Below are 24,756 nucleotides of genomic sequence, written 5' to 3'. Positions count from 1 at the left end.
GGGACCCCCAGAGTGACCGGAGACCCCTAGTCCAGATAACGGGAGAAACTACCAGCGACACTGAAAGTCCGGCAGATTGACGGACCTCCTGCCCAGACTCTCCCGGTGAAGCCTAGTGATTCCCCTGAGAATCCCAGCTTCGTTCCCCGGGCCCGCAGCTCCAGGGACTCTCCACCCAGCCCCTGGGAGCCAGCGTGACCTAGCCCTGCAGACCCGCAGAGCTGTGGTCCCAGCCACAGTCCCAGGAGCCTGGGTGGGGCCAGAGCTGCCGGCAGCGCGCATTCCAGCCGGGACGCCGGCACTCCCGGCAGGCCAGAAGGTCCGGAGCAGATAAAGAGCCGGAAAACCTGGATCTGCTCCCTACTTCTCTGGTTGGTCTGTTGTGGGCCGCCCAGCACCCTTTTCATACTGAGACTGTACTTCTTGTGCCTACTGGCTTCAGCAGCTCGTGGAGACGAAGAGCCCTGGAATCGTGCCTCGGGCAGGGGAGGGCCTTTCTCCGTCTCTCCCCCACCCCCAGCTTTGGTCCCTCCTAAGGGACCAAAAACCCTGGGGCTCTGGGTCTGAACGCCTAGTTGCTGGTGACCCCCACAGCACCCATGACGCTTGGAACAAAGGCTAGGCTGTATGGGCAGTTTGAGGTCTCCAGGATCAGATTCCTAGCTTTTTCTTGTGCCATGGCCCCTACTTGGTGCACCCCCTATAGTTAGGGGCCTAAAGCCCCAAACCTGCTACCTTCCCCTTGCTCAGCAGAGGCCTGGGCATCGGGGTACAATAAAGATTTGCCGCTGAGCCGACCCGGGTCTGGTTTCTAGAACGAAGGTTTTTTTCAGAGCAGGGAGGGGACCTCTGCGCAATGTTGCGTTCCTGCCTGTGATCCACTCCATGCTTTCCTTCCTGCCATGGTTCCCAACTTTGCCCAAAGTCGCCAGACTCAGCTTCAGCCGGACTTGGGGACTAAGTGGGGCCTCAGCCAAGGACCCACGAGAGCAGGGTCTGCATGGGACCTCAAGGGAGGGGGAGGGTGGGCACATCCCCCAGATCTCTCATCCCCGACTCCCCTCCTCTTTAGGATGGAGCGGGCCGCAGGGGATCGAGGGAGGGACCCAGGGGGACAGCCTGGGCCCTGGGAGCTCCGCGTGGGCCTGCTGCTGAGTGGTGAGAGGGTCTGGTGGAGGCCTGGGGGTTATGGGATGTGATGGTGGGTCCTGGGGAAGCTGGCCCTGGGGTTCCCCGCCAGGGAGCACAGTGGGACTGGCTGACCCACTGTTCCCAGTGCTGGCCACCTCCCTGGCCCAGGCCCCAGCCCCGGATGTGCCAGGCTGCACTCAGGGAAGCTGCTACCCCGCCACCGGTGACCTGCTTGTGGGCCGAGCTGACAGACTGACCGCCTCGTCCACCTGTGGCTTGCATGGCCCCCAGCCCTACTGCATCGTCAGCCACCTGCAGGTGCTGCTGGGGGCGGGGTGGGAGCTGAGTCAGTGGGGGCTGGCACTGGCTGAGGCCCTGACCCTGGCGCTGATCCAACTCAGGATGAGAAGAAGTGCTTCCTGTGTGACTCCCGGCGCCCCTTCTCTGCCAGAAACAACCCGAACAGCCATCGCATCCAGAATGTAGTTACCAGCTTCGCACCACAGCGCCGGGCAGCCTGGTGGCAGTCGGAGAATGGTGAGGCCATGGGTGGGACGTGGGGTGAGCAGGCTGCCCACCGACAGCCTCACGTCCCTGACCTCCAACTCCTGCCCCAGGTGTCCCTGTGGTCACCATCCAGCTGGACTTGGAGGCTGAGTTCCATTTCACGCACCTCATTATGACCTTCAAGGTGCCAGCATGTCTGGGAGCCTGCCTGAATCCCCCTGCTGGGCTCCCCCCTGCCCTGAACAGAGTCCCCGCTCCTTAGCCCAGCGCCCCCCTGAGCTCACATGCTGTTCTCTGGATGCGTGGGAGGCTCCTTCACCTCTCACACCTTCCACTGCCTTCCGCCTGCAGGCCCTCGCGCACGCCGCCCAACCCCAGGCTGGGTCAGGCGCTGCCTCCCTGGACCCCCTGACCCCTGAGCCTCCCCCCGGAGGCGGTTACCCTCCCTGAGCGTTGCTTGGCTTCCACTGGTCACCCCACCTGTCTCCGAGCTGCTTGCAGGCAGGCCCCTGCTGGGCAGAGCTCTTGATGGGCCTGGGCTGGACTTAGGTCCTGGCGCCCTCTGATCAGCCATGCCCCCCGCCCAGACGTTTCGCCCTGCTGCCATGCTGGTGGAGCGCTCGGCAGACTTTGGACGCACCTGGCACGTGTACCGATATTTCTCCTATGACTGTGGGGCTGACTTCCCAGGAGTCCCGCTGGCCCCCCCACGGCACTGGGATGACGTGGTCTGTGAGTCGCGCTACTCAGAGATCGAGCCATCCACTGAAGGAGAGGTGAGGCCTGGGACCTGGGCTTGGTGCATGAAGGGGACGTGATGGGCCCGAGGGCAGGGCCCAGCGTCTCTAATGGCGCCATGCCCCTCCAGGTCATCTATCGTGTGCTGGACCCTGCCATCCCTATCGCAGACCCTTACAGCCCACGGATCCAGAGTGAGTGTTGCCCCCTCAGGCCTGGCGCAGTCCGAGTCCAGCTGGTGACTGTTTGGGGCCTCTGTAGCTATTTTGGGTGCTTCCTAGGGCAGGTGCCAAGTCCAATTTAGCTCAGATAGTGGACAGGAGGTCTCCCAAGGTGACCTTGGCAGCTGCAGCCCCTGGGGGGTCTGGGCCAGCAAAAGCCTGCCTGGCCAGCCAGCCCCCAAGCCTTCCCCCCGCCCCTTAGACTTGCTGAAGATCACCAACCTACGGGTGAACTTGACACGGCTACACACGCTGGGGGACAACCTGCTTGACCCACGGCGGGAGATCCGGGAGAAGTACTACTATGCCCTCTACGAGCTGGTTGTGCGTGGCAACTGCTTCTGCTACGGACACGCCTCACAGTGTGCGCCTGCCCCAGGTGCACCAGCCCACGCGGAGGGCATGGTGAGGGGCTCCAGGTGGCTGGAGGAGGGCGGGGGGCGGGCAGGTGCAGGCGTGGATGGACGGTGCCGACCACACGCCTGCCCGCCCTCCTAGGTTCATGGGGCCTGCGTGTGCAAGCACAACACTCGCGGACTCAACTGTGAGAAGTGTCAAGATTTCTATCATGATCTGCCCTGGCACCCAGCCGAGGACGGCCACAGTCACGCCTGCAAGAGTGAGCGCGGCCCCGGCCCCCGAGCCCCCCAACCCGCGGTCTGGCTGCTCTCTGGGTAGCCCTAGGGCTGGCTGGTTGGGCCCCGAACACCCAGGCTGTGACCAAAGGGTGTCCAGGCCTCGGTGCCCGGGGGCTCCCTCAGCCCTCCTCAGCAATCCGCTCTGGGTGAGGTCCAGCATAGCGCTGAAGCCTGAGAGTTCCTGAGCCCCCACTCACAAACTCTGGCCTGTGGTAGGGACCTAGGGGGCACTAGGGGCCCCTATGTCCCTTGCCCTTGGGACATGGTCCCTCAAGAGGCCTTTGCCCTGCACTTTCCTCCCCCAAGAGTGCGAGTGCCACGGGCACACCCACAGCTGCCACTTTGACATGGCCGTGTACCTGGCATCTGGCAACGTGAGCGGAGGCGTGTGTGACGGATGTCAGCACAACACAGCTGGGCGCCGCTGTGAGCTCTGCCGACCCTTCTTCTACCGTGACCCGACCAAGGACCTGCGGGACCCCGCCGTGTGCCGCGGTGAGGCTGGGCCTGGGCGGTGAGGCTGGGCCTGGGCGTGGGAGTGGGAGGCCGGGGCCTAGGGTGGGAGTTGGAGCGCTAGACAGCTGTTCAGGCTGCAGGGATTTGGGGTGGGGGGCACAGGGTGGCAGCAGACTGGGAATATGAGGGGGGACTGGAAGGCGACCGGTGCCGGGGCTAGTTGGCATAGGGTGCCCTTGCCCCTCTTTTTGCCCTCAGCCTGCGATTGTGACCCCATGGGCTCCCAAGACGGTGGTCGCTGTGATCCCCATGACGATCCTGCGCTGGGGCTGGTCTCAGGCCAGTGTCGCTGCAAAGAACACGTGGTGGGCTCTCGCTGCCAGCAATGCCGTGATGGCTACTTCGGGCTCAGTGCCAGTGACCCTGTAGGCTGCCAGCGTATGTGCTCCCTGCCCTGACTTGCACTCTCCTTAACCCTTGGCTTCTTATTCTTGACCCCACTGCAAACGAGCGCTCTGCGGCACCCCCCCAAAGCCCTGATGGGTCTCCTTCCCCCGCAGGGTGTCAGTGTGATGCACGGGGCACAGTGCCTGGGGGCACACCATGTGACCCCAACAGCGGAACCTGCTTCTGCAAGCGTCTTGTGGCTGGACGTGGCTGCAACCGCTGCCTGGTGCGACTGGAGGGACTGGGATCCTGGGGTCCGGCACCTATCCTCAGGGCACAGGGCGAGGGGTGGCGTCCATGCCCCACCGTGTGGGTGCTGAGAGATTAAGGCCCAGTCCTGGCTAAGAAGCAGGTCTGGGGGGGCCAAGGGTGGGAGCCAGTTTTCAACCAGGGGTGGTAGAGGCTGAGAGCCATCATTGGATCCCCTGCTGGGTGGTGAGGGGGGTCTGTTTCTGACCCCCACAACCTCCTCTCTCCCAGCCTGGCCACTGGGGCCTGAGCCACGACCTGCTCGGCTGCCGACCGTGTGACTGCGACGTGGGTGGTGCCTTGGATCCCCAGTGAGTGCTGTATACGGGGCTCCAGGAGGGATGGGGAACGACCCTGGGCAGGAGAGGGGGGCCTTGCGCTAATAACGGCCCTCTGCAGGTGCAACGAAGCCACGGGTGAGTGCCACTGCCGCCAGCACATGGTGGGGCGACGCTGTGATCAGGTGCAGCCTGGCTACTTCCGGCCCTTCCTCGACCACCTAATGTTTGAGGCTGAGGACACCAGAGGCCAAGTAGGGGAGCGGTGTTGGAGGGCTGGGCATGGAGAGGTGGGGTTAGGGGCGGCGCCTTGCGCGGGGGGGAGGGGGGGCGCGTGGGCCTTGGGCAGGGCCTCTGCTGGAGGGCTGGGGTCTGTGGGCAGGCTGTGGCGGAAGAGGTGGGCCTTGCCTGAGCCCCCACCCACAGCCGCATGTCCTCCCAGATGCTCGATGTGGTGGAGCGCCTGGCGACCCCCGGGGGAACTCCATCCTGGACAGGCCGGGGCTTCGTTAGGCTGCGGGAAGGCCAGGCGCTGGAGTTCCTGGTGACCTCTGTTCCGCGAGCCATGGACTATGACCTGCTGTTGCGCTTGGAGCCCCAGGTCAGCCCCCTGACACCTAGCTGACCCAGAGCTGACCCTCTCTCTGGAGCATTTCCTTCACCGCCCCATCCCCCCAGGTCCCTGAGCAGTGGGCAGAGATAGAACTGGTGGTGCAGCGCCCAGGGCCTGTGTCCGCCCGCAGCCCATGTGGGCATGTGTTGCCCAAGGATGACCACGTCTCAGGGTCTCTGCGACCGGACACCAGGTGAGGGCCCGAATGGCAGCACCTGCGATGGTGGGAGGTGGGAGGTCAGCCCTACGACCCCTGAAGGGTACTTGGAGGACGCCCAGCTCTCATTTATTTGTCCCTTCCTTCAAATGTCCCCTCCTGAGCACTGTTTGCCAGGTGCTGTTGGGCATGGCGCTGGTCAGAGAAAGGAAGTAGAGAGGATGAGGCTCGCTCTCTCTGGGCTCTAGGTTCCGAAGGCCAGGGCAGACATTAATGGGAAGCCACCCAGCATCGCCGTAGGGTGCCCGCGGCGGTGAGGGAGGCCATCAGAGCTCTCTGAGCAGCCATGTGACTGGTCTGAGTGCTGTCTTATTACATTTTGGGTAGGGTCTGCTTCATGTATCTTTTTTCATCACTTTACTTCTTTGTAAAGTTTTTATCACGTACATATTCAAACATACACAGGAGCAGAGAGAATAGCATAATGAACCTTGCTGTGCCCATTATAGACATTTTGCCAACTGTGACTTGTGTTCAACAAAGATCCCTCAAAAGGGGCAGTGAAAGCTGGAAGATCGACTTGAGGCTATTGGGTTGGCTGAGTGACAGGGGGTTGGACAGAGGCAGAGCAGCAGAGGTGGCAAGAAGAGGAAGTTTCCAGAGGGTTCGAGCGGCAGAGCTGATGGCTTAACCACATGGGAAAGGCATAGGAAGTGGGAAGGCCACTCTAGGGTTTTTTGGTTTGGGCGTCTGGATGGGGACGGGGTTCTCGACTGAGGTGGAGACGGCGGAGGAGCAGTTCTGAGACGCTCAGACGTCGCGGGGAGGCCCGTGGGTGACTGGGTTTCTGTGTCTGGAATTACTAGGAGGGCTCAAGTTGGAGACATCACTTTGGAACTTGTTGCTAAGAGGTGGGCCTAGATGAAACAACCGGAGAAAGGAAGGAAGGCCAGAACTAAGCTTTGGGGTGCCCTGGTGCTGGCCTATAGGGAAGGAGGGTCTGGGGAGCAGGGGAAACCAGGCCTGCGGACAGGGTCCCAGAGAAGACAAGAGTGTCTTGGGAAGGAAGGAGCCCCGATCTCACCACGTACTTCTGAGTGCTGGAGCAGATAAGACAGAGAAGTGGCTGCCGGCTTTGGCGACATGAGGTCGTTGGTGACCTTGGCACAGGCCATCTCCACATCGTGTTGGGGCAAAAACTCCACTGGAATGGGAGGCTCGAGAGGGGAGGCAGCGACTCCGGTCACATTCTAGCAATTTGTTGGGCAGGAGAGCAAAAACAGGCATCGGTTAAGCAGAAACTCAAGGAACTGAGGGCAGATTTTTTTCAGGGGGTAAGAAAGAGCCCCAGCGTGGTTTTCAGGCTGATGGGAATGAGCTAGGAGAGAGGGAGAGAGTCGGGGAGGATGCAGTCTTGGTGATGCAGTTGGAGGTCAAGGTCAGGGGAAGTGTGAAGAGGCCATGGAGGGAAAATTGGCAAGTATTTGTGCCTGAGAGGGCTGTGGGGCTGCCTGGTTGTATGGAACGCTTTTCGTGAGACCGGTCTGTGCAGGGGCGTGACCCCAGTGAGGGGGATATGCGGGAATCTTCTGTGCGGGTTCTCTGTCGGGCTATCTGTTGGCTTGGCCAATGACTTGGTTGCTATGTGTGTAGTGGGAGGAGCCCAGGATAATGGCTGCAGGGACCCTGGGTGACTCCCATGCCTCCCCGGCCCTCCCCCCAGGTACATGGTGCTTCCCAGATCTGTCTGCCTTGAGCCTGGGGTCTCCTACAAGCTGCATCTGAAGCTGTTGAGAACTGGGGGAAGTGCCCAGCCCGAGGCCCCCTACTCCGGACCCAGCCTGCTCATCGACTCGGTGATCAGTCCCCTCTCCCCACACCAACCAAGATGGCAGGGCCTGTGGGATGGGACCTGCAGTGGTGGCTGGTTAGGAGGAGTCTGTGACAAAAGAAGGAGGCCAATGGCGGCGCTACGCTAGGCAACCAGGCAGTAGCAATGTGGCCGCAGGTCTGAACCTTACTCTTCCTTGCTCATCTCTTCAGCTGGTGCTGCTGCCTCACGTCCTCGTGCTGGAGATGTTTAGCAGTGGCGACGCCGCTGCCCTTGAGCGCCGGGCCACTTTTGAACGCTACCGCTGCCAAGAGGAGGGTCTGGCACCCAGCAAGACCCCTCCCTCTGAGGCCTGTGGCCCGCTCCTCATCAGCCTGTCGGCGCTGCTCTACAACAGCGCCCTGCGTGAGTGTCTGGGATGAGGACTGGTGGGGCACAGGTGCGGGGGGCCCAGCCTGACCTGACCCTGCACCCACTCCCCACAGCCTGCCAGTGCGACCCCCAGGGCTCACTGAGTTCTGAGTGCAACCCTCATGGCGGTCAGTGCCGGTGCAAACCTGCAGTGGTCGGGCGCCGCTGTGACCTCTGTGCCCCTGGCTACTATGGCTTTGGTCCCACAGGCTGTCAAGGTACTTCCCTTCCCTTTCTGCCCTCCTTCCCACCGCCGTGCAGCCTGCTCTTTCTGGTTCTCCTTCCTTCCTCTGACTCTGTGTCGGAACCCATACTTCCAGCCCTGGGTCAGTCGAAGTCCTCTGCCATCCCCTGGCCTTCCCGCCCTGACCCCGCCCGGGTTCCCCTCAAACCCCCTCCCTGGCCCCGCCCCTGCCTCCCCTGCAGCCTGCCAGTGCAGCCCTGAGGGCTCGCTCAGCGGCCTCTGTGAAGCGATCAGTGGGCAGTGCCCCTGCCGGGCTGGTGCCTTTGGACTTCGCTGCGACCGCTGCCAGCGTGGCCAGTGGGGATTCCCTAGCTGCCGGCCATGTGTCTGCAATGGGCATGCAGACGAATGCGACACCCACACCGGCGCTTGCCTGGGCTGCCGGGATCACACGGGGGGTGAGCACTGCGAAAGGTGAGCCTGGAGCAGCTCCGAGTGGGTTGGCGGGTGGGCAGGCTGCTCGGGGGCGACACACAGCGTATTCCTGCCTCTCCATGCAGGTGCATCGCAGGCTTCCATGGGGACCCTCGGCTGCCACATGGGGGCCAGTGCCGGCCCTGCCCCTGCCCCGAAGGTCCCGGGAGCCGGCGGCACTTTGCTACTTCCTGCCATCGGGATGGGTACTCCCAGCAGATCATGTGTCACTGCAGAGCAGGCTACACGGGTGAGTGGGCGAGGCGCAGGCGTGGGATCAGGGTGAGGCAGCTGGCCTGAGCACTCATGCCTTCCCCCACCCCCGACTGTGGGCAGGGCTGCGGTGCGAAGCTTGTGCTCCTGGGCACTTTGGGGACCCTTCAAGGCCAGGTGGCCAGTGCCAACCGTGTGAGTGCAGTGGGAACATTGACCCCACGGACCCTGAGGCCTGTGACCCCCACACGGGGCAATGCCTGCGCTGCTTACACCACACCGAGGGGCCACGCTGTGCCCACTGCAAGCCTGGCTTCCACGGGCAGGCTGCCCGACAGAGCTGTCACCGTGAGTGTGGGACAGGAGGGGATGGCTGGGGTGGGGGCCCATTGCTCAGGCCCCCCCTTCATTATTGTGTTCCTCTTGGCTGGCACAGGCTGCACCTGCAACCAGCTGGGCACAGACCCTCGGCAGTGCCCATCCGCTGACCGGTGCAACTGTGACCCAAGCAGCGGGCAGTGTCCATGCCTCCCCAATGTCCAGGGCCTTAGCTGTGACCGCTGTGCCCCCAACTTCTGGAATCTTACCAGCGGCCACGGCTGCCAGCCCTGTGCTTGCCACCCAAACCGAGCCAGAAGCCTCACCTGCAATGAGGTATGGGATCCTCCTTTGGAGGCCGGGGTAGATGGGACAAGCTGTCTGCCTCAAGTCTCGCAGGCTTAGCCTTTGGCTGAGGCTCTGACCTCTGTCCTGTTCCCACTCTAGTTCACGGGGCAGTGCCACTGCCATGCCGGCTTTGGTGGGCGAACTTGTTCGGAGTGCCAGGAGCTTCACTGGGGAGACCCTGGGTTGCAGTGCCGTGGTGAGGGAGCCAGCGGGGTTGGGGTGGATGGGGGACTTCCCAGGATTCCCCACCAGCACCTAATTTTGTGGTCTGCCCTTTCCTGCAGCCTGCGATTGTGACCCTCGTGGAATAGATACGCCTCAGTGTCATCGCACCACAGGTCACTGCAGCTGCCGCCCCGGCGTATCTGGTGTGCGCTGCGATCAGTGTGCCCGTGGCTTCTCGGGTGCCTTTCCTGCCTGCCACCCCTGCCATGCATGCTTCGGAGACTGGGACCGAGTGGTGCAGGACCTGGCTGCCCGTACACGGCGCCTGGAGCAGAAGGCGCAGGAGCTGCAGCAGACGGGTGTGCTGGGTGCCTTTGAAAGCAACTTCTGGCGCATACAGGAGAAGCTGGGCACTGTGCAGGGGATTGTGCATGCCCGCAACATCTCAGCTGCCTCCACCGCACAGCTTGTGGAGGCCACGGAGGAGCTGCGGTGCGGATGGGCCTGAGACACGTGGTGGGAAGGGGCTGAGGCCCAATGCATAAGGGCCGAAGCCTCTGAAACACCTCCCTCCCTTCCGGTACAGGCGTCAAATCGGGGAAGCCACGGAGCATCTGACCCAGCTGGAGGCGGAGCTGACAGATGTGCAGGATGAGAACTACAATGCCAACCATGCACTAAGCAGTCTGGAGCGAGACGGGCTTGCACTTAATCTCACACTGCGGCAGCTTGACCAGCATCTGGACCTGCTGAAACATTCGAACTTCCTGGGTGAGTTGTTGGCCAACTGTGAAGGTAGGCCAGGCTCGATCTTCAACTGACTGTCTCTGCTTAACTTAGGTGCCTATGACAGCATCCGCCATGCCCACAGCCTGTCTGCGGAGGCAGAACGTCGTGCCAACGCATCGGCCCTGACAGTGCCCAGCCCTGTGAGCAACTCGGCAGACACCCGGCACCGGACAGAGGTGCTGATGAGTGCCCGGAGGGAGGACTTCAACCGCAAGCACATGGCCAACCAGCGGGCACTGGGGGACCTCTCTACCCGTACCCACAACCTGAGCCTGACAGGCATAAATGAACTGGTGAGACACAGCGTGAGGTGGGACATGTCGGGGTGGCTGTTCCGCCTACAGGGCCCTGACTCGTCCTGTGCCTGGCAGGTGTGTGGTGCTCCGGGGGATGCACCCTGTGCTACGAGCCCCTGTGGGGGAGCCGGCTGCCGGGACGAGGACGGGCAGCCCCGCTGTGGGGGCCTCGGCTGCAGCGGGGCAGTGGCCATGGCAGACCTGGCCCTGGGTCGGGCCCGGCACACACAGACAGAGCTGCAGCGGGCACTGGCGGAAGGTGGCGGCATCCTCGGCCAGGTGGCAGAGACCCGTCGGCAGGCGGGCGAGGCACAGCAGCGGGCCCAGGCGGCCCTGGACAAGGCCAATGCTTCCAGAGGACAGGTGGAGCAGGCTAACCAGGAGCTGCGGGAACTCATCCAGAGTGTGAAGGACTTCCTGAGCCGTGAGCCGCCCCTGTGTCTGTGTTCCTGTGTGTGACCCTGGGTTCATACTTGGGTCAGGGCTCATACTGGGCCTGTGTTTATGACCCCACGTCTGGCCCCTGAGCGTTGCCCATCTGTGGTCCTCAAGTCCATGACCCTGAGTCTGTGCCCCACATACAGTACCTGTCCCTGTGGTTACATGCCTATCTCTACCAGCAGACCCATATCCCACGTGCAGTCCCGAGCCCATACTCCAAGATCGTGTCCCCATACCCATGCTGGAGGATGTGTCCCTAAGTCTTTGATTGTGTTCCATAGAGGAGGGAGCTGATCCTGACAGCATTGAGATGGTGGCCACACGGGTGCTAGAGCTCTCCATCCCCGCATCACCTGAGCAGATCCAGCACCTGGCTGGCGAAATCGCAGAGCGGGTCCGGAGCCTGGCAGACGTGGACACAATCCTCGCACGCACTGTGGGAGACGTGCATCGGGCAGAACAGCTACTACAGGAAGCACAGCGGGCACGGTCTGACCCCAGCCCTGACCCCCATCCTTGGCACCTGGTCCTAATACTCTCAGGCCCTGATTTCCTCTCTTCCCCAGGAGCCGGGCTGAAGGTGAGAAACAGAAGGCAGAGACAGTACAGGCAGCACTGGAGGAGGCCCAGCGGGCACAGGGTGCTGCTCAGGGTGCTATCCAGGGGGCAGTTGTTGACACACGAGACACAGAGCGGACCCTACACCAGGTGTGGTTTCCCTGGGACACCAGTGGGGTAAAGTTATGGGTGTGTCTCATAGACCCGTTTAACTCTAGGCCTCCCCATGGCAGGTGCAGGAGAGGATGACAGGTGCAGAGCAGGCGCTGAGCTCTGCAGGCGAGCGGGCTCAGCAACTGGATGGTCTCCTGGAGGCTCTGAAATTGAAACGAGCAGGGAACAGTCTGGCAGCCTCTACTGCCGAAGAAACAGCAAGCAATGCCCAAGGTCGTGCCAGGGAGGCTGAGCAGGTACGCTGAGGCAGAGCCAGCCCCAGGGGGTGAGGGCAGCGGTTGGGCCTGCACTGGGCCAACACACTGACCCTGCTCTGTACATCCCCAGCTGCTGCAGGGCCCACTGGGCGACCAATACCAGACAGTGAAGGACCTGGCTGAGCGCAAGGCTCAGGGCGTGCTGGCTGCGCAGGCGCGGGCAGAGCAACTGCGGGATGAGGCCCGGGGCTTGCTGCAGGCGGCTCAGGACAAGCTGCAACGGCTGCAAGGTGAGGATCTGGGTGGGTGGGCACCAGAGACGTGGGACTGTAGGGGCAGAACCCTTTGGCTAAGACCTGTCCCTCTTAGAGCTGGAGGGCACCTACGAGGAGAACGAGCGGGCGCTGGAGGGCAAAGCGGCCCAGCTAGATGGGCTGGAGGCCAGGATGCGCAGCGTACTTCAAGACATCAATTTGCAGGTCCAGATCTACAACACCTGCCAGTGACCCTCCCTACCCCAGTCACCCAGTCCCGTCTCTCACGAATTACTCTAGCATGGAACAGTTCCCAACCAGCAAGGCCCCCAATAAACCTGTGTGAATCCCTACTGTGTTGTCTGGACTCTGATTTGGGGAGGGCGGGGTCTCTGGGCGGAACCTCGAGGCGGCCACTAGCAGGGCCCAGGCGGGCGAGGCCCAGGCACCGGAGCCCCGCCTCCTCCGTTCGGGCCGCCCCCGAGCTGCCTGTCGCCGCGTGCTCACTCCCGCCGGAAGTGCGTCACCAGCCCCGCGCTCAGCCACCCGCGGCTGTACCTAGAAGTCGAAACAACAAAACAAGCAGCCGAGGCGGTGGCGGGGGCGCCGGGACGGGGGAGGGGCGCGCCGGAACCGGAACCGACCTGACGCCGGAACCGGAACCGAGAGCGGGTTGCCAGGGCCCGAAGAGGGCTGGCGGCGGCGGCCTCGCTCGGTGAGTGGGACGGGCCGCTATTCGCCTGTTTGGCCCGAGCAGGGAGGACGCGAGGCGGGCCCGGGGCGGCCTGTTCAAGGTCACGGCCTGTGCCAGCTCCCGCCCCTTGAGCCCCGCAGGTTGCGGGGCCCACCGATGCAGGCGGGGCAGTTACGCTGCGCCGGTGGCCGGCCTCCCGCTTCAGAAAGGCGAGCGAGGGCGGCTTCCTGGAGGAGGCGGTGGCGGGCCCAGGGTTTGGAGGCTGGAGCTGGGTTGCAGCCCGCCCGGGGCGCTGGTCTGCGGTCAGTAACCCGGCGCGGCCCTACTGGCCGGCATGGGGAGGGACGCGACCTTCTGCTAAGGGCCTAGGGGGAAAGAGGCGGAGGCTGTCCTCCCTCTGGCCCTGGCCCTGGCTTCTCGTCATTAAAGATTCAGCCCACCAGCCACACATTTGACCCACAGAAGGATATCAGCCCCTGCATTCGCCCTGGGGAGCAGAGCTAGTCCCTGTCCTGCTACTGTCTCAGGCCCTGTTTGAGGCAGCCAGAGGGCCTGGATGCACAGTTCATCCCCACCTTTTCTCAATTTCGGATGGAGAAACAGCCCAGAATTCACTGGCGGGTCTGTGGGAAACTGGGTAAAAGGTCCCTGGCTCCACTGGTGAGCTAGCCGACCTGGAGGAGGAAGGGGATGGTAACTGTTTCAGTCTCAAAACTGGGCGCCCGCCCTGCCATTGCTCCAGGTTGCTGTTGAAAGGGTAATGTGACATCTGGATCCCCTTTTCACCCCAGCTTTTGCAGGCCCCTCTGCTTGGGACAGCAGCAGGGGAAAGGAATGTCTCTTGGGGCGTAGAGAAGAAAAACCCAATCAGTGTACGGCAGCTGGTTCAGAGGAGCGTGGGAGCTGGCAGGCGGCAGGTGGGGCGCCTTAGCGCCAGGACCTTGCCAGGGCAGTGGCGGCACCTGGGCTGAGTCTGTTTGCAGCCGCAGAGTCTGGTCCTCCTGCTGCTCGACGGTCTCTGTCCTGCCTTTCTCCTCTACCTTCTTCTTCTCGGGTGGTGACTAAGCAGCCAGTGAGAGTGAAGGAAAAGTGAGCACCCTGTGGGCTGGAGCCTTGGCTCCTCTCCAGATTCGTAGAGGAGTCTGGTCCCAGGCCATGGCTGCCTTGACCTGGCATCTCACTGAGGCTTCCGTCTTTGCAGATCTGTACAGCCGGCATCTATGGGGCTCAGCCAGAAGGGGTTGCTTGCATTATTCATTCCCCCTTCAGAATAGTCTGAGAGTGGCCAGAGCCACATCAGGTGGCGGAAGGATATTGCTGTGTAGGGTTGGAAATATCCCTGGTTGCTGAGCCCTAGCTGTAACCAAGGAGCAAATTGTTGGGCCTTGGTAGTGATTTCTGGCCCCTTCTCCTTAGGCTGTCGCTTCCTTGCTGGAGAATTTGGCCACAAAGAATTGCCAAGATAGCTGGGCCAGGAAGAAAGCGCCGTAGCCCTGACCCAGACGCCGTTGCCGACCCCGGGGCACTCTGGCTGTCGACCAAGCGGCTCAAGATGTCTGGCGGGGCCAGTGCTACGGGCCCAAGGAGAGGGCCCCCAGGACTGGAGGAGGCCACCAGTAAGAAGAAGCAGAAGGATCGAGCGAACCAAGAGAGCAAGGATGGAGATCCTAGGAGAGGTGGTAGTGGCATTCCCAGAATGCTTGTGGCCTTCTCGTCCTCCCTCCCTGTTGAGGACATAGATCAGGGGCTGGTCTGGTGCTGCGGGAAGGACCCCTGGTGGGCTGTGTAGAGCCTCAGCTTTGAGGTCTGAGCACTTGGCTGAGATCCTAAAAATGGCACTTGGTGGGGTGGGGAGGACTTGGAGGCTACCCCCTCTTCACTCTTCCCTTTGTTGTCAGGGTCAGTTTCCACTCCTCGGGAGGAGCAGACCAAAGAGGGTAAGTAATGAGTGGGCCTTTGGGTGCTAGGGTGCTGGGGGAAGAGAGGGGCTCTGAGGGCACAGACCTCATCTGGAGACCCTCACAGTCTTGTTGGCACTCTCCCTACAGAGGTGTTGTTCGATTGGAGGCAGAGTGCAGATGAAGTGACTGTCAAGCTGCGTGTGGGAGCGGGTCCCCTGCGGCAGGAGGACGTGGATGCTACTTTCACAGACACAGACTGTGTGGTGCGGCTCCCAGGTGCGTCCGTCTCGTCTGAGCCCGGCAGGACACCTGAGCCCTCTCATGTACACCACCCAAGCCCGCTGTCCCACTCTGTCTCCAGGTGGTCGGCAGTGGGGCGGCGTTTTCTATGCCGAGATAGAAAGTTCTTGCACCAAAGTGCAGTCTCGCAAAGGTGGCCTCCTGCAGCTGGCACTGCCCAAGAAGGTGCCTCTGCTCACATGGCCTTCTCTCCTGGTAAGTTCCAGAGCAGGGTGGGGTGGGGGTACCCAGTGTGGCTGACAGGGCCTGACTGCTGTGTCTTTGGCCGCAGAAACCTCTAGGGACGCAGGAGTTGGCGCCCGGGCTGCAGTGCCAGCAGAATGGTCAGGAGTCATCTCCCGTTGCCCCGGAGCCAGGCCCTGAGCCCCGCAGGGCAAAGCAGGAGGCCCGGAACCAGAAGCGGGCCCAGGGCCGTGGTGAGGTAGGGGCAGGGGCTGGCCCCGGGGCCCAGGCAGGGCCCAGTGCCAAGAGGGCTGTGCATCTCCGAAGAGGGCCAGAGGGGGAGGGGTCCAGAGATGGCCCTGGACCCCGGGGCGATGCCCCCCCTTTCCTGGCTGAGCCAGCCACCCAGGTGAGCATGGAGTGCCTGTGTGGGAGTTGAAAGATGGAGGGGGGTGCCCTGCCTGGCTGGCCCAGGGCTGATCTTGCCCACAAACTTGCCACAAATAGGCTGAGGCTGAGGAACAGCTCCGGGTGCCACCGCCGAACTCCCAGACCTGCCTCCGGGGCTCGGAGGAGAACCTAGTGCTTTTGGCAGGAGAGAAGGCGGTGTCCCCCAGGAATGACCCAGTCTCTCCAGTCATGGCCCGGAGCAGAGACCCCGAGAAAGGTGACCGTTCCAAAGAGGAGATGGCAGTGGCAGCAGATGCCGCGTCCTTGGTGGATGGTAAAGGTGTGGCTGAGGGTGGGCGGGCAGAGCCCTAGGCCGGGCTTCAGGGCTGGTGGCTGGGCAGGGAGTAGAGCAGCGACAGGCAGGAGCCTGCCCTGGGTGGCACTGAGCTCTGGTCTCAACGCAGAGCCCGAGTCCATGGTGAACCTGGCATTTGTCAAGAATGACTCATATGAGAAGGGGCCTGACTCGGTGGTGGTGCACGTGTACGTGAAGGAAATCCGCAGGGACACCTCTCGAGTGCTTTTCCGCGAGCAGGACTTCACGCTTATTTTCCAGACCAGGTGGGTGGGTCTCCAGAGACGGGGCAGACGGTGCGCGCCAGGCAGGACAGTGTGTCTCATGCTCTTCCTCCTGCCCGCTGTGCCTGTGCAGGGATGGGAACTTCCTGAGACTGCACCCGGGCTGCGGGCCCCACACCGTCTTCCGCTGGCAGGTGAAGCTCAGGTGGGTGGTGCCCGGCCCCCGCCCCCGTGCCTGTCACACCCCGGGCTCCATCTCCCTGGCCCATCGAGCCAGACTCCCATGCCACCTAAGTTCCTGAGTTCAGTCTTTTCCTGCAGGAACCTGACTGAGCCAGAGCAGTGTACCTTCTGCTTCACCGCCTCTCGCATCGACATCTGCCTCCGGAAGCGGCAGAGTCAGCGCTGGGGGGGCCTGGAGGCCCCAGCTGCACGAGGTCTGCACACGAGCTTCCTTCATTGCTCAGCCGGCATGACCGGGATCCCCACCCCTCGCCACGTGCTGCTAACCACCAGCCCCCTCATTCCCCCTTTTTAAGGTGCAGTGGGTGGTGCAAAGGTTGCCGTGCCGACAGGTCCAACCCCTCTGGAGTCTACCCCGCCGGGAGGTGCCCCGCACACCCTGACTGGCCAGGAGGAAGCCCGGGGTGTGGAGAAGGAGAAGCCCAAGGCGCGAGCTGAGGACACCGGGCTGGATGGTGTGGCGGCCCGCACCCCCATGGAGCATGTAGCCCCAAAGCCAGAGCCACACTTGGCCTCGGTGAGAATCCTGGGGTGGGAAGGGCCAGGGGTGGAGGCTGGAGAGCCTCAGGGCCGCTGTCTCATGCCCCCCTTGCTCCCACAGCCCAAGCCCACGTGTATGGTGCCTCCAATGCCCCACAGCCCTGTGAGTGGAGACAGTGTGGAGGAAGAGGAGGAGGAAGAGAAGAAGGTGTGTCTGCCGGGCTTCACTGGCCTTGTCAATCTAGGCAACACCTGCTTCATGAATAGCGTCATCCAGTCTTTGTCCAACACTCGGGAGCTCCGGGACTTCTTCCACGGTGAGAGCAGGGCCGGGAGCCCCGGGCTGTGGGCGCAGGGGATGCCTTCCCTTGCTCACATTTCTGTCTGGCTGCTGTCCCTAGACCGCTCCTTTGAGGCCGAAATCAACTATAACAACCCACTGGGAACAGGTGGACGGCTAGCCATCGGCTTTGCCGTGCTGCTCCGGGCACTGTGGAAGGGCACCCACCATGCCTTCCAGCCTTCCAAGTTGAAGGTGATCTGGGGCCCCTTCCTCCCTTTTATGGAGAGGGTGGGGAGGGCTGGCCAGCCAGCCAGCCGGGTGCCCTGCGGGGTCTGGGGCTCCATGCTTACGCCTTAACCCCTGCCTCCAGGCCATCGTGGCGAGCAAGGCCAGCCAGTTCACAGGCTACGCACAGCACGACGCCCAGGAGTTCATGGCTTTCCTGCTGGACGGGCTGCACGAGGACCTGAACCGCATTCAGAACAAGCCCTACACGGAGACTGTGGACTCGGACGGGCGGCCTGATGAGGTCAGGGATGGGGCGGCGGCAGGAGTGCCTCACGCACGTCCCAGCTAGTGGGTCTCCTCGGCCCTCACCGCTCTGCCCCTCAGGTGGTAGCTGAGGAAGCATGGCAGAGACACAAGATGAGGAACGACTCTTTCATCGTGGACCTGTTTCAGGGCCAGTACAAGTCGAAGCTGGTGTGCCCCGTGTGCGCCAAGGTGTGATGGGCTCCCCTTGAAAGACGGCCCCTCGCTTGGCCTCGCGAGCGTTTCTGGGGAGGCCGGAGGGACGTGCACCTCTAGGTGCTGCGAGGAAAGCGGGCCAGGAGGCTGGCGGGAGGCCGTGGGCTGCCGAGCTTGGCTGGGTAGGCTTCCTGGCTGGGGTAACAGCGATGTTTGGGCTCCAAGACGGCTGTAAGGAGGGGCAGGGGTGCGGGCGAGACTGAAAAGGCACACGGGGCACGGGAGGGCCACGCGGACAAAGTGACTAGTCCTGGCCGGGCCTCAAGTGCCAGAAGGCGCGATTGTTCTCTCCTGGGGGCCCTCCTGCTCTATCCAACGACTTGAGGCTTTGTCGCTGGCTGTGAGGCCCTGATGCCCCCGCTCCCTGTGCAGCACCCTGTGTCGCCTGTGCATCCGCAGGTCTCCATCACTTTTGACCCGTTCCTCTACCTGCCGGTGCCCTTGCCACAGAAGCAGAAGGTTCTCCCTGTTTTCTATTTCGCCCGGGAGCCCCACAGCAAGCCCGTCAAGGTGAGGAGTGACCTCCTGCCTCTGTGCAGCCCTGGGACCCCGAGGCCGCCTCCCCCGTCCACCATCTGCTCTTTTCACCGTCACAGTTCCTGGTGAGCGTCAGCAAAGAGAACTCCACTGCAAGCGAAGTGTTGGACTCCCTCTCTCAGAGCGTCCACGTGAAGCCTGAGAACCTGCGTCTGGCTGAGGTGTGTCTGTCCTTCTCCCGGCTCTTAAGCATGTGGACAGGTGTGTGCTCACAGCACACGGACCCTTGGGGACAGTCGCTGGCATCTGTGCGTGGACTCACGCATGCGTCCGCGGCTGCGTTGGAACAGGCAGCGTGCTGCCGGCTGAGGCACAGCTGACGCCAGGGCACTTGGGCCGTGCGGCAGAGGCGCCCTTAGTTCCTGGCCGTTGTCAGGGTTTACTCCCCGTTTTGGTGGTGACCCTCAATGCTTTTCCCTGCCCGAACAAGGAGCTTGAGCTGCAGGAGTGTCCTTCCACCACCTCTGGTTCTCCTCCCACCTGCTGCTCCTTTACCTTATCCCCAATGTGTGTCCTGGTCTCCCCCAAAGCCCCTTAGCTTCCAGCCTGGCAGGGCTCTTCCTAGAGGGTAGAGGTAGGGAGGAACCCCCTCGAGTGCGGCCTCCCACGGTAGCCGTGTGGCAGTCTCAGCAGGGCCCCACGATTGGAGAGCTGGTGTGGCTCAGACCCTCAGAAGCTCCAGTTTCCTTAGCCCATTGGGCACTAAGGCTGGTGCCAGCAGAGGCCCGTACTTCGCTTGGGCCACAATCCCCGCTCTTTCCCCAACAGATCAAGGATCAGAGCCAGGCCTTCTCCCTGTACTCTGGGGCAGGGTTAGGGGAAGGGCCTGTCCTCACGTAGGATCTGTGTGTTCTCTGTCTCAGGTGATTAAGAATCGCTTCCACCGTGTGTTCCTGCCCTCCCACTCACTGGACACCGTGTCCCCATCTGACACGCTTCTCTGCTTTGAGCTGTTATCCCCCGAGTTGGCAAAAGAGCGGGTGGTGGTGCTAGAGGTGCAACAGGTGAGTGGATGGCACAGGGCCCTGGTGGCGGTGGGGGCCTTCCCACCTGGCCTGGCCTTGCTGAGCCAGACAACCCATCCTAGCGCCCCCAGGTGCCCAGCATCCCCATCTCCAAGTGCGCAGCCTGCCAGCGGAAGCAGCAGTCCGAGGATGAGAAGCTGAAGCGCTGTACTCGGTGCTACCGCGTGGGCTACTGCAACCAGTGAGGACCCCCGCGGTCTGCCCATCCCTCCTCCCCGCCACCACTTGCCACCCTGCCTGCCCTCCAAATAAGTTTTAAGCTCTCCACTCACCACCCCACTCTACCAGGCCCCTGGGGGAGGCAGGGCTGGTGTCCCCATTGTCCAGGGCCAGAAGCTAGCCCCTAGTATAGAGTCATAGGAGGCCCATGGGCTAACACCCTGTTCTTACCTCCCCCTGTCCTCCAGGCTTTGCCAGAAAACCCACTGGCCTGACCACAAGGGCCTCTGCCGCCCTGAGAACATCGGCTACCCCTTTCTGGTCAGTGTACCTGCCTCACGCCTCACTTATGCCCGTCTTGCTCAGTTGTTAGAGGGCTATGCCCGGTAAGTGCCCAGTGATTGAATTACGACAGGGTAGGGAAGGGGCAGAGCTGCTGGATGGGCTCGTCAGGATCCTTATTTGCTTTGCTGCCTGTTGCCAGGTATTCTGTGAGCGTGTTCCAGCCACCCTTCCAGCCTGGCCGCATGGCCTTGGAGTCCCAAGGCCCTGGCTGTACCACGTTGCACTCCAGTAGCTCCCTGGAGGCTGGGGACAGTGAGAGGGACCCCATTCAGCCGCCTGAGCTCCAGCTGGTGACCCCTGTGGCTGAGGGAGACACAGGGGTCCCCCGGGTATGGGCAGCCTCTGATCGGGGCCCTGTGCCCAGCACCAGTGGAGTTTCCTCCGAGATGCTGGCCAGTGGGCCCATTGAAGTTGGCTCCTTGCCCGCTGGTGAGAGGGTGTCCCGGCCTGAAGGTGAGAGTCTGGCAGAAGGCTGTGCAGCTCGGGGAGGGGAGGTGGGGGAGAGCTCGTGCAGGCTCTGCTGGGTGGGGAGCGCTAACTGTCGTGTTCCCTCCTAGCCGCTGTGCCCGGGTATCAGCACCCAAGCGAAGCCATGAGTTCCCACACCCCTCAGTTCTTTATCTATAAAATCGACGCATCTAATCGAGAGCAGCGGCTAGAGGACAAAGGTGTCTGAAGCGTGGGTGGGGGCCCCGGGGTGGGGGTGCTGGCGGCTTTCCACAGCTGACCCCTCCCTGCCCGTCTCCAGGAGACTCCCCGCTGGAGCTGGGAGACGACTGCAGCCTGGCCCTTGTCTGGCGGAACAATGAGCGCCTGCAGGAGTTCGTGTTGGTGGCCTCCAAGGAGCTGGAATGTGCGGAGGACCCGGGCTCCGCTGGCGAGGCTGCCCGTGCTGGCCACTTCACCCTGGACCAGTGCCTCAACCTCTTCACTAGGCCCGAAGTGCTGGCCCCCGAGGAGGCTTGGTGAGGACGGGGCGGGGGGCACGCCGTGTGCACGCCGTGGGCAGGGGGAGTGGAGAGCTGCTGGTCTTGACCACACCTCTGTCCTCCTCCAGGTACTGCCCTCAGTGCAAACAACATCGTGAGGCCTCCAAGCAGCTGCTGTTGTGGCGTCTGCCAAATGTGCTCATTGTGCAGCTCAAGCGCTTCTCCTTTCGCAGTTTCATCTGGCGTGACAAGATCAACGACTTGGTGGAGTTCCCTGTTCGGTGGGTGAAGGGCCCTGGTGTCTGTAGGCAGGGTGGGGAGGCCAAGGGAGGCACCCTGGGCACCTCTTGACTGTCTCACATCTCTGGCTGGGCCTACAGGAACCTGGACCTGAGCAAGTTCTGCATTGGTCAGAAAGAGGAGCAGCTGCCCAGCTATGACCTGTATGCTGTCATCAACCACTACGGAGGCATGATCGGTGGCCACTACACTGCCTGTGCACGCCTGCCCAATGACCGCAGCAGCCAGCGCAGCGACGTGGGTGAGGGCACATGCAGCCAGCCGGACAGGTGGTAGGGATGGCGGTGCAGGTTCTGCTCACACTCTTCCCACCTTGCTATAGGCTGGCGCTTGTTCGATGACAGCACGGTGACAACAGTAGACGAGAGCCAGGTTGTGACGCGTTATGCCTATGTACTCTTCTACCGCCGGCGGAACTCTCCTGTGGAGAGGCCCCCGCGGGCAGGTCACTCTGAGCACCACCCAGACCTAGGCCCTGCGGCCGAGGCTGCCGCCAGCCAGGTGAGGCGTGGGGGAGGCTCCGCAGGCTAGTGCGGCCTGGCTCACAGCGGGGAGGGGGTTGGACACAGCTTCCTCTCCTCCAGCTGTAGGCCCCTGCAGCTTTGCGATACTTGTCTCAGACAGAGTTCCCTCACATAAAGCCTTTAGCCAGAAGGATCCCCGTGTGCACACACTTACGTGCACACACGCCAACATGCTGCCACTGGTGTGCACATCGGCACCCACTTGGCACAGGCCAAGTGTCCTGAACCTCACTGGGTACAGTGCTGTGAACAGATGGTACCTAACAGCTCCCAGCTTTCCTTTGCATGCTACCCACATGCCAGCCCGTAAACCCTCACTTGTGACTGTCCCCGTGTTCTGATGCCCACTCAGGACAAGGCCTGTCCAGGCTGGCCCTGGCCTAGGGTGGCTGTCGCCCTCTCTGAGGTGAGCCTCTATCTCTTCTGAGCCCTCGGGGTCTTCTGTCTCTTTTACTTCCACTGGGAGCCATAGGCCTGGTTGGTGGGCATAATGCATCTCTTTTCTGTACTAGTCTTCACCTTGCTGTCCTCTCCTGCCTTGAGCCCTCTACACTCAGACTCAGAGAAATCCCCACAGAAGACAGCTGTCAGGATCTGGACAGGGATGGGAGGAGCCAGGAGGTTACCAGGGTTGGCAGCTTCATCCCCCATGAGCCGGTCCCCTCTGTGGGAGGCCTGGGCTAAAAAACAGTAGCTCGCCCCACCCTGCCACAGAAGGTTGCATGTGGATAGGGAATCTTCTTAAGACCAAAATGTTGTCAAGATTCGTCTACCCCGGTGCCCTCAGTCTAGACAACCTTGCGAACGGCCCACTTGGCTCACGTCTCTGCTGCTTAACTTGGGGTGTAGGGGTTTAGCTCCAGTCACCTCGGGTAGGACTGTCATGGCCAGGGTCTCAGGGACACTGGGTGCTCCCCACACCCACTCTGGGTGCTGATGGCCATTTCCGCACACTGTAGGCTTCCCGGATTTGGCAGGAGCTGGAGGCCGAGGAGGAGCCGGTACCTGAGGGGCCTGCGCCCCTGGGTCCCTGGGGGCCCCAAGACTGGGTGGGCCCCCCGCCACGTGGCCCTACCACACCAGATGAGGGCTGCCTCCGGTACTTTGTTCTGGGCACCGTGGCAGCTTTGGTGGCCCTCGTGCTCAACGTGTTCTATCCTCTGGTATCCCAGAGTCGCTGGAGATGAGCTCACCGGCAGGCGGCTGCTGTGAGCTGGCTCGCCTGCCTGCCCACCAGGCGTGCCTGCCTCTGGGGACCGACTCCGGGTGTGGGCCTCAGTGTGTGCATCTGGAGGGAGAAAGTGGGGACTGTGGCTCCTGCAGGGGGCAGGGCATCCTAGGGTGGGTGTCCATCTAGCTGTCTGTCCGATCATCCTGCTGCTCTGACCCTTGGCCTGGGGCTCAGCCCTGCCAAAGCAGCTTCCTGTATTTAAAGTGTTAATAAAGCGAGACTGTTCAGGCCTGATCTTGTCTCTCTGTCTCAATGCCGCTGCTGTCTGCGCCTGCCTTGGGGCCCTCCCTTGGGTGCCGGAGCTCCGAGCCAGCACCCCTGGGACTCCAGGCAGCATACTGAGCAGCCCCCAACCCCTGTCCTCATATTCTGTTGCAGGGACTAGGCCCTGGCCAGGCCCCCGAGGTGGCCCCCACGCGGACAGCCCCTGAACGCTTCGTCCCCCCTGTGGACCGCCCAGCCCCCACCTACAGCAACATGGAGGAGGTCGATTAGCAGGTCCCTGGCTGGTGGGGGGACTGGGTTTGGGGATCCCCCACAGAGGGTCACCTCTTTGCCGCTTCTCCTTCTCTAACCCAGAGGCTCTGGCTTCATCAGTGGGGAACTGGGGGTGCGATTTGAGGGTGGGGACCTTACAGGTTGGGACATCTTGTCAGCTTGAACCTGCAACCAGTGGGCCTTGGCTCTCCAGCCACCCTCCGTGCTGGGTGATTTGATTCTCAGTTGTACCTTCAATTCTTTCTGACTCGCATTATAAACGTTATAATTTTATTCTAAAATTGTAATTTTTTTTTTTTTTTTTTGCATTTTGGAAGTGATTGCTGCTGTTTAAATATATTTTAAAAATAAATGATAAATAAGCAGACTTAGTGACTGATGCACCAGGGGCCGCGGCCACCTCCCTTTCCCATCATTTGATGTGTGTCTGTGTGTCTGTGTGTCAAAGACCCTGAAAACAGTCTGGTCTGAGGAGAGATGGTAGGTCCTCATCTCAGGCCTTGTGGGTCATGAAGCCCCTTATGCCATCAGATCTCTGGGGCCTGCCCGCTGCCCTTTGATCCCACTGGTCCCGGGTCTCGTGAAGGTGGCTGTGGTTTGCATCACTGTCAGTACCTCATACTCAAGGGGCGGAGGAGTACCCATGAAGCTCCAGAAGCTGGCAGACAGGTCAGGGGCGACTTGGCGAACAGGAGGCACTACAGAGGGATCTTCTTCCTCCTTTCCCATTCTCAGGTCTGTTTGTGCTAGTTTGAGTACCATCTGGATCCCTCAAGGGAGAACACAGGAAAGATCAATGGGGAAGGAGACACTGCTCCAAAAGGACAGGCGGAAAGCATCAAAGCTAATCTTGGCTGACTTCCTGTGGGAGGGAGAGAGGCAGGCCATTTTTTCCCTTAAGCTGTGGTCTGCAGGCTTGTCCTGGCCTGGCCTCACCTCAGGTGCCTTTGTGACCTTGTACACACACAGCATAGAGCAAGGGCAGATCTTGTGACAAGACTCCTTGCCTTTCTTCATGGTTAGCACTGCCCCTTCCTCTTCAATTTCTGGAGGTGCGGAGGGCGTCCCCAGCTGGAGGGACAAGGGGAGTAAGGGGACCACCTGTGAAGCAGGTGTTCAGATATGCTGGAAAGTAAGGCAGGCAGTGGTGGGAGGTGGCAGTCCTGTTGATCGATCCCTACCACCAAGCCTGTGGGGCCAGTCTTGCAAGAAGCTCATCGTCTAGGCCCTGCTAGTTAGTACCCCTCAGCCTTGGCTGGAGTTAAGGTTGGCATTGAGCAGAGGGAGCTCCTGGAGAAAGTTAGCCAGTGACCAATGTTGGCTGTTTCCTAAGGGGACAAC

General features: G+C 61.9%; 2 protein-coding genes across 11 annotated transcripts; both read left to right on the top strand.

The window, feature by feature from the left end:
- The first annotated feature begins 909 nt into the window (after positions 1–909).
- Positions 910–12,441, top strand: LAMB2 (laminin subunit beta 2). The gene is made up of 33 exons (XM_054594797.1): positions 910–994; positions 1,073–1,158; positions 1,277–1,449; positions 1,533–1,668; positions 1,749–1,822; positions 2,226–2,414; positions 2,507–2,570; positions 2,800–3,002; positions 3,096–3,216; positions 3,542–3,730; positions 3,950–4,129; positions 4,252–4,364; positions 4,619–4,698; positions 4,787–4,919; positions 5,108–5,266; positions 5,344–5,471; positions 7,159–7,291; positions 7,479–7,671; positions 7,752–7,895; positions 8,104–8,335; positions 8,422–8,585; positions 8,672–8,896; positions 8,985–9,202; positions 9,314–9,410; positions 9,499–9,871; positions 9,966–10,150; positions 10,220–10,461; positions 10,540–10,888; positions 11,187–11,394; positions 11,472–11,613; positions 11,697–11,873; positions 11,965–12,124; positions 12,204–12,441. The coding sequence occupies exons 2-33, from the start codon at positions 1,074–1,076 to the stop codon at positions 12,338–12,340; spliced, it is 5,406 nt and encodes a 1,801-aa protein (XP_054450772.1). The 5' UTR covers positions 910–994; position 1,073; the 3' UTR covers positions 12,341–12,441.
- A 232-nt stretch (positions 12,442–12,673) lies between these two features.
- USP19 (ubiquitin specific peptidase 19) lies at positions 12,674–23,780 on the top strand. Of its 10 annotated transcripts, none has more exons than XM_054594704.1 (27): positions 12,674–12,803; positions 14,199–14,461; positions 14,681–14,719; positions 14,831–14,959; positions 15,045–15,178; positions 15,255–15,554; positions 15,653–15,869; positions 16,000–16,156; positions 16,248–16,319; positions 16,436–16,551; positions 16,660–16,874; positions 16,959–17,154; positions 17,239–17,372; positions 17,491–17,649; positions 17,733–17,843; positions 18,267–18,377; positions 18,464–18,565; positions 19,268–19,408; positions 19,492–19,610; positions 19,837–19,974; positions 20,073–20,386; positions 20,491–20,601; positions 20,682–20,898; positions 20,991–21,143; positions 21,243–21,403; positions 21,485–21,663; positions 23,296–23,780. In XM_054594704.1, the coding sequence occupies exons 2-27, from the start codon at positions 14,335–14,337 to the stop codon at positions 23,410–23,412; spliced, it is 3,969 nt and encodes a 1,322-aa protein (XP_054450679.1). In that variant the 5' UTR covers positions 12,674–12,803; positions 14,199–14,334; the 3' UTR covers positions 23,413–23,780. The 10 variants fall into 10 exon arrangements, with proteins under 10 accessions (XP_054450679.1, XP_054450678.1, XP_054450677.1 ...); XM_054594703.1 differs by having other exon boundaries at positions 15,653–15,875; XM_054594702.1 differs by having other exon boundaries at positions 16,654–16,874; positions 23,296–23,779.
- Positions 23,781–24,756: the final 976 nt, after the last annotated feature.

Source organism: Pteronotus mesoamericanus, unplaced genomic scaffold (assembly GCF_021234165.1).
Source record: "Pteronotus mesoamericanus isolate MK-2021 breed Mesoamerican mustached bat unplaced genomic scaffold, CSHL_Meso_final scaffold_533, whole genome shotgun sequence".
In the NCBI taxonomy this organism is placed as follows: domain Eukaryota; kingdom Metazoa; phylum Chordata; class Mammalia; order Chiroptera; family Mormoopidae; genus Pteronotus; species Pteronotus mesoamericanus.
The sequence above is the reverse complement of the archived record's forward strand: the minus strand, read 5'-3'. Positions and strand labels throughout refer to the sequence as shown.

Excerpts from the sequence above, each read along its gene's own strand:
- LAMB2 (XM_054594797.1), top strand. The coding sequence starts at position 1,074 with ATGGAGCGGGCCGCAGGGGATCGAGGGAGGGACCCAGGGGGACAGCCT. Across the intron at positions 4,130-4,251 it reads TGACCCTGTAGGCTGCCAGC|GGTGTCAGTGTGATGCACGG; the intron begins GTATGTGCTCCC and ends CTTCCCCCGCAG. Across the intron at positions 11,874-11,964 it reads GTGCCAGGGAGGCTGAGCAG|CTGCTGCAGGGCCCACTGGG; the intron begins GTACGCTGAGGC and ends GTACATCCCCAG.
- USP19 (XM_054594695.1), top strand. The coding sequence starts at position 12,939 with ATGCAGGCGGGGCAGTTACGCTGCGCCGGTGGCCGGCCTCCCGCTTCA. Across the intron at positions 14,462-14,680 it reads TGGAGATCCTAGGAGAGGTG|GGTCAGTTTCCACTCCTCGG; the intron begins GTAGTGGCATTC and ends CTTTGTTGTCAG. Across the intron at positions 17,844-18,266 it reads TGTGCCCCGTGTGCGCCAAG|GTCTCCATCACTTTTGACCC; the intron begins GTGTGATGGGCT and ends GTGCATCCGCAG.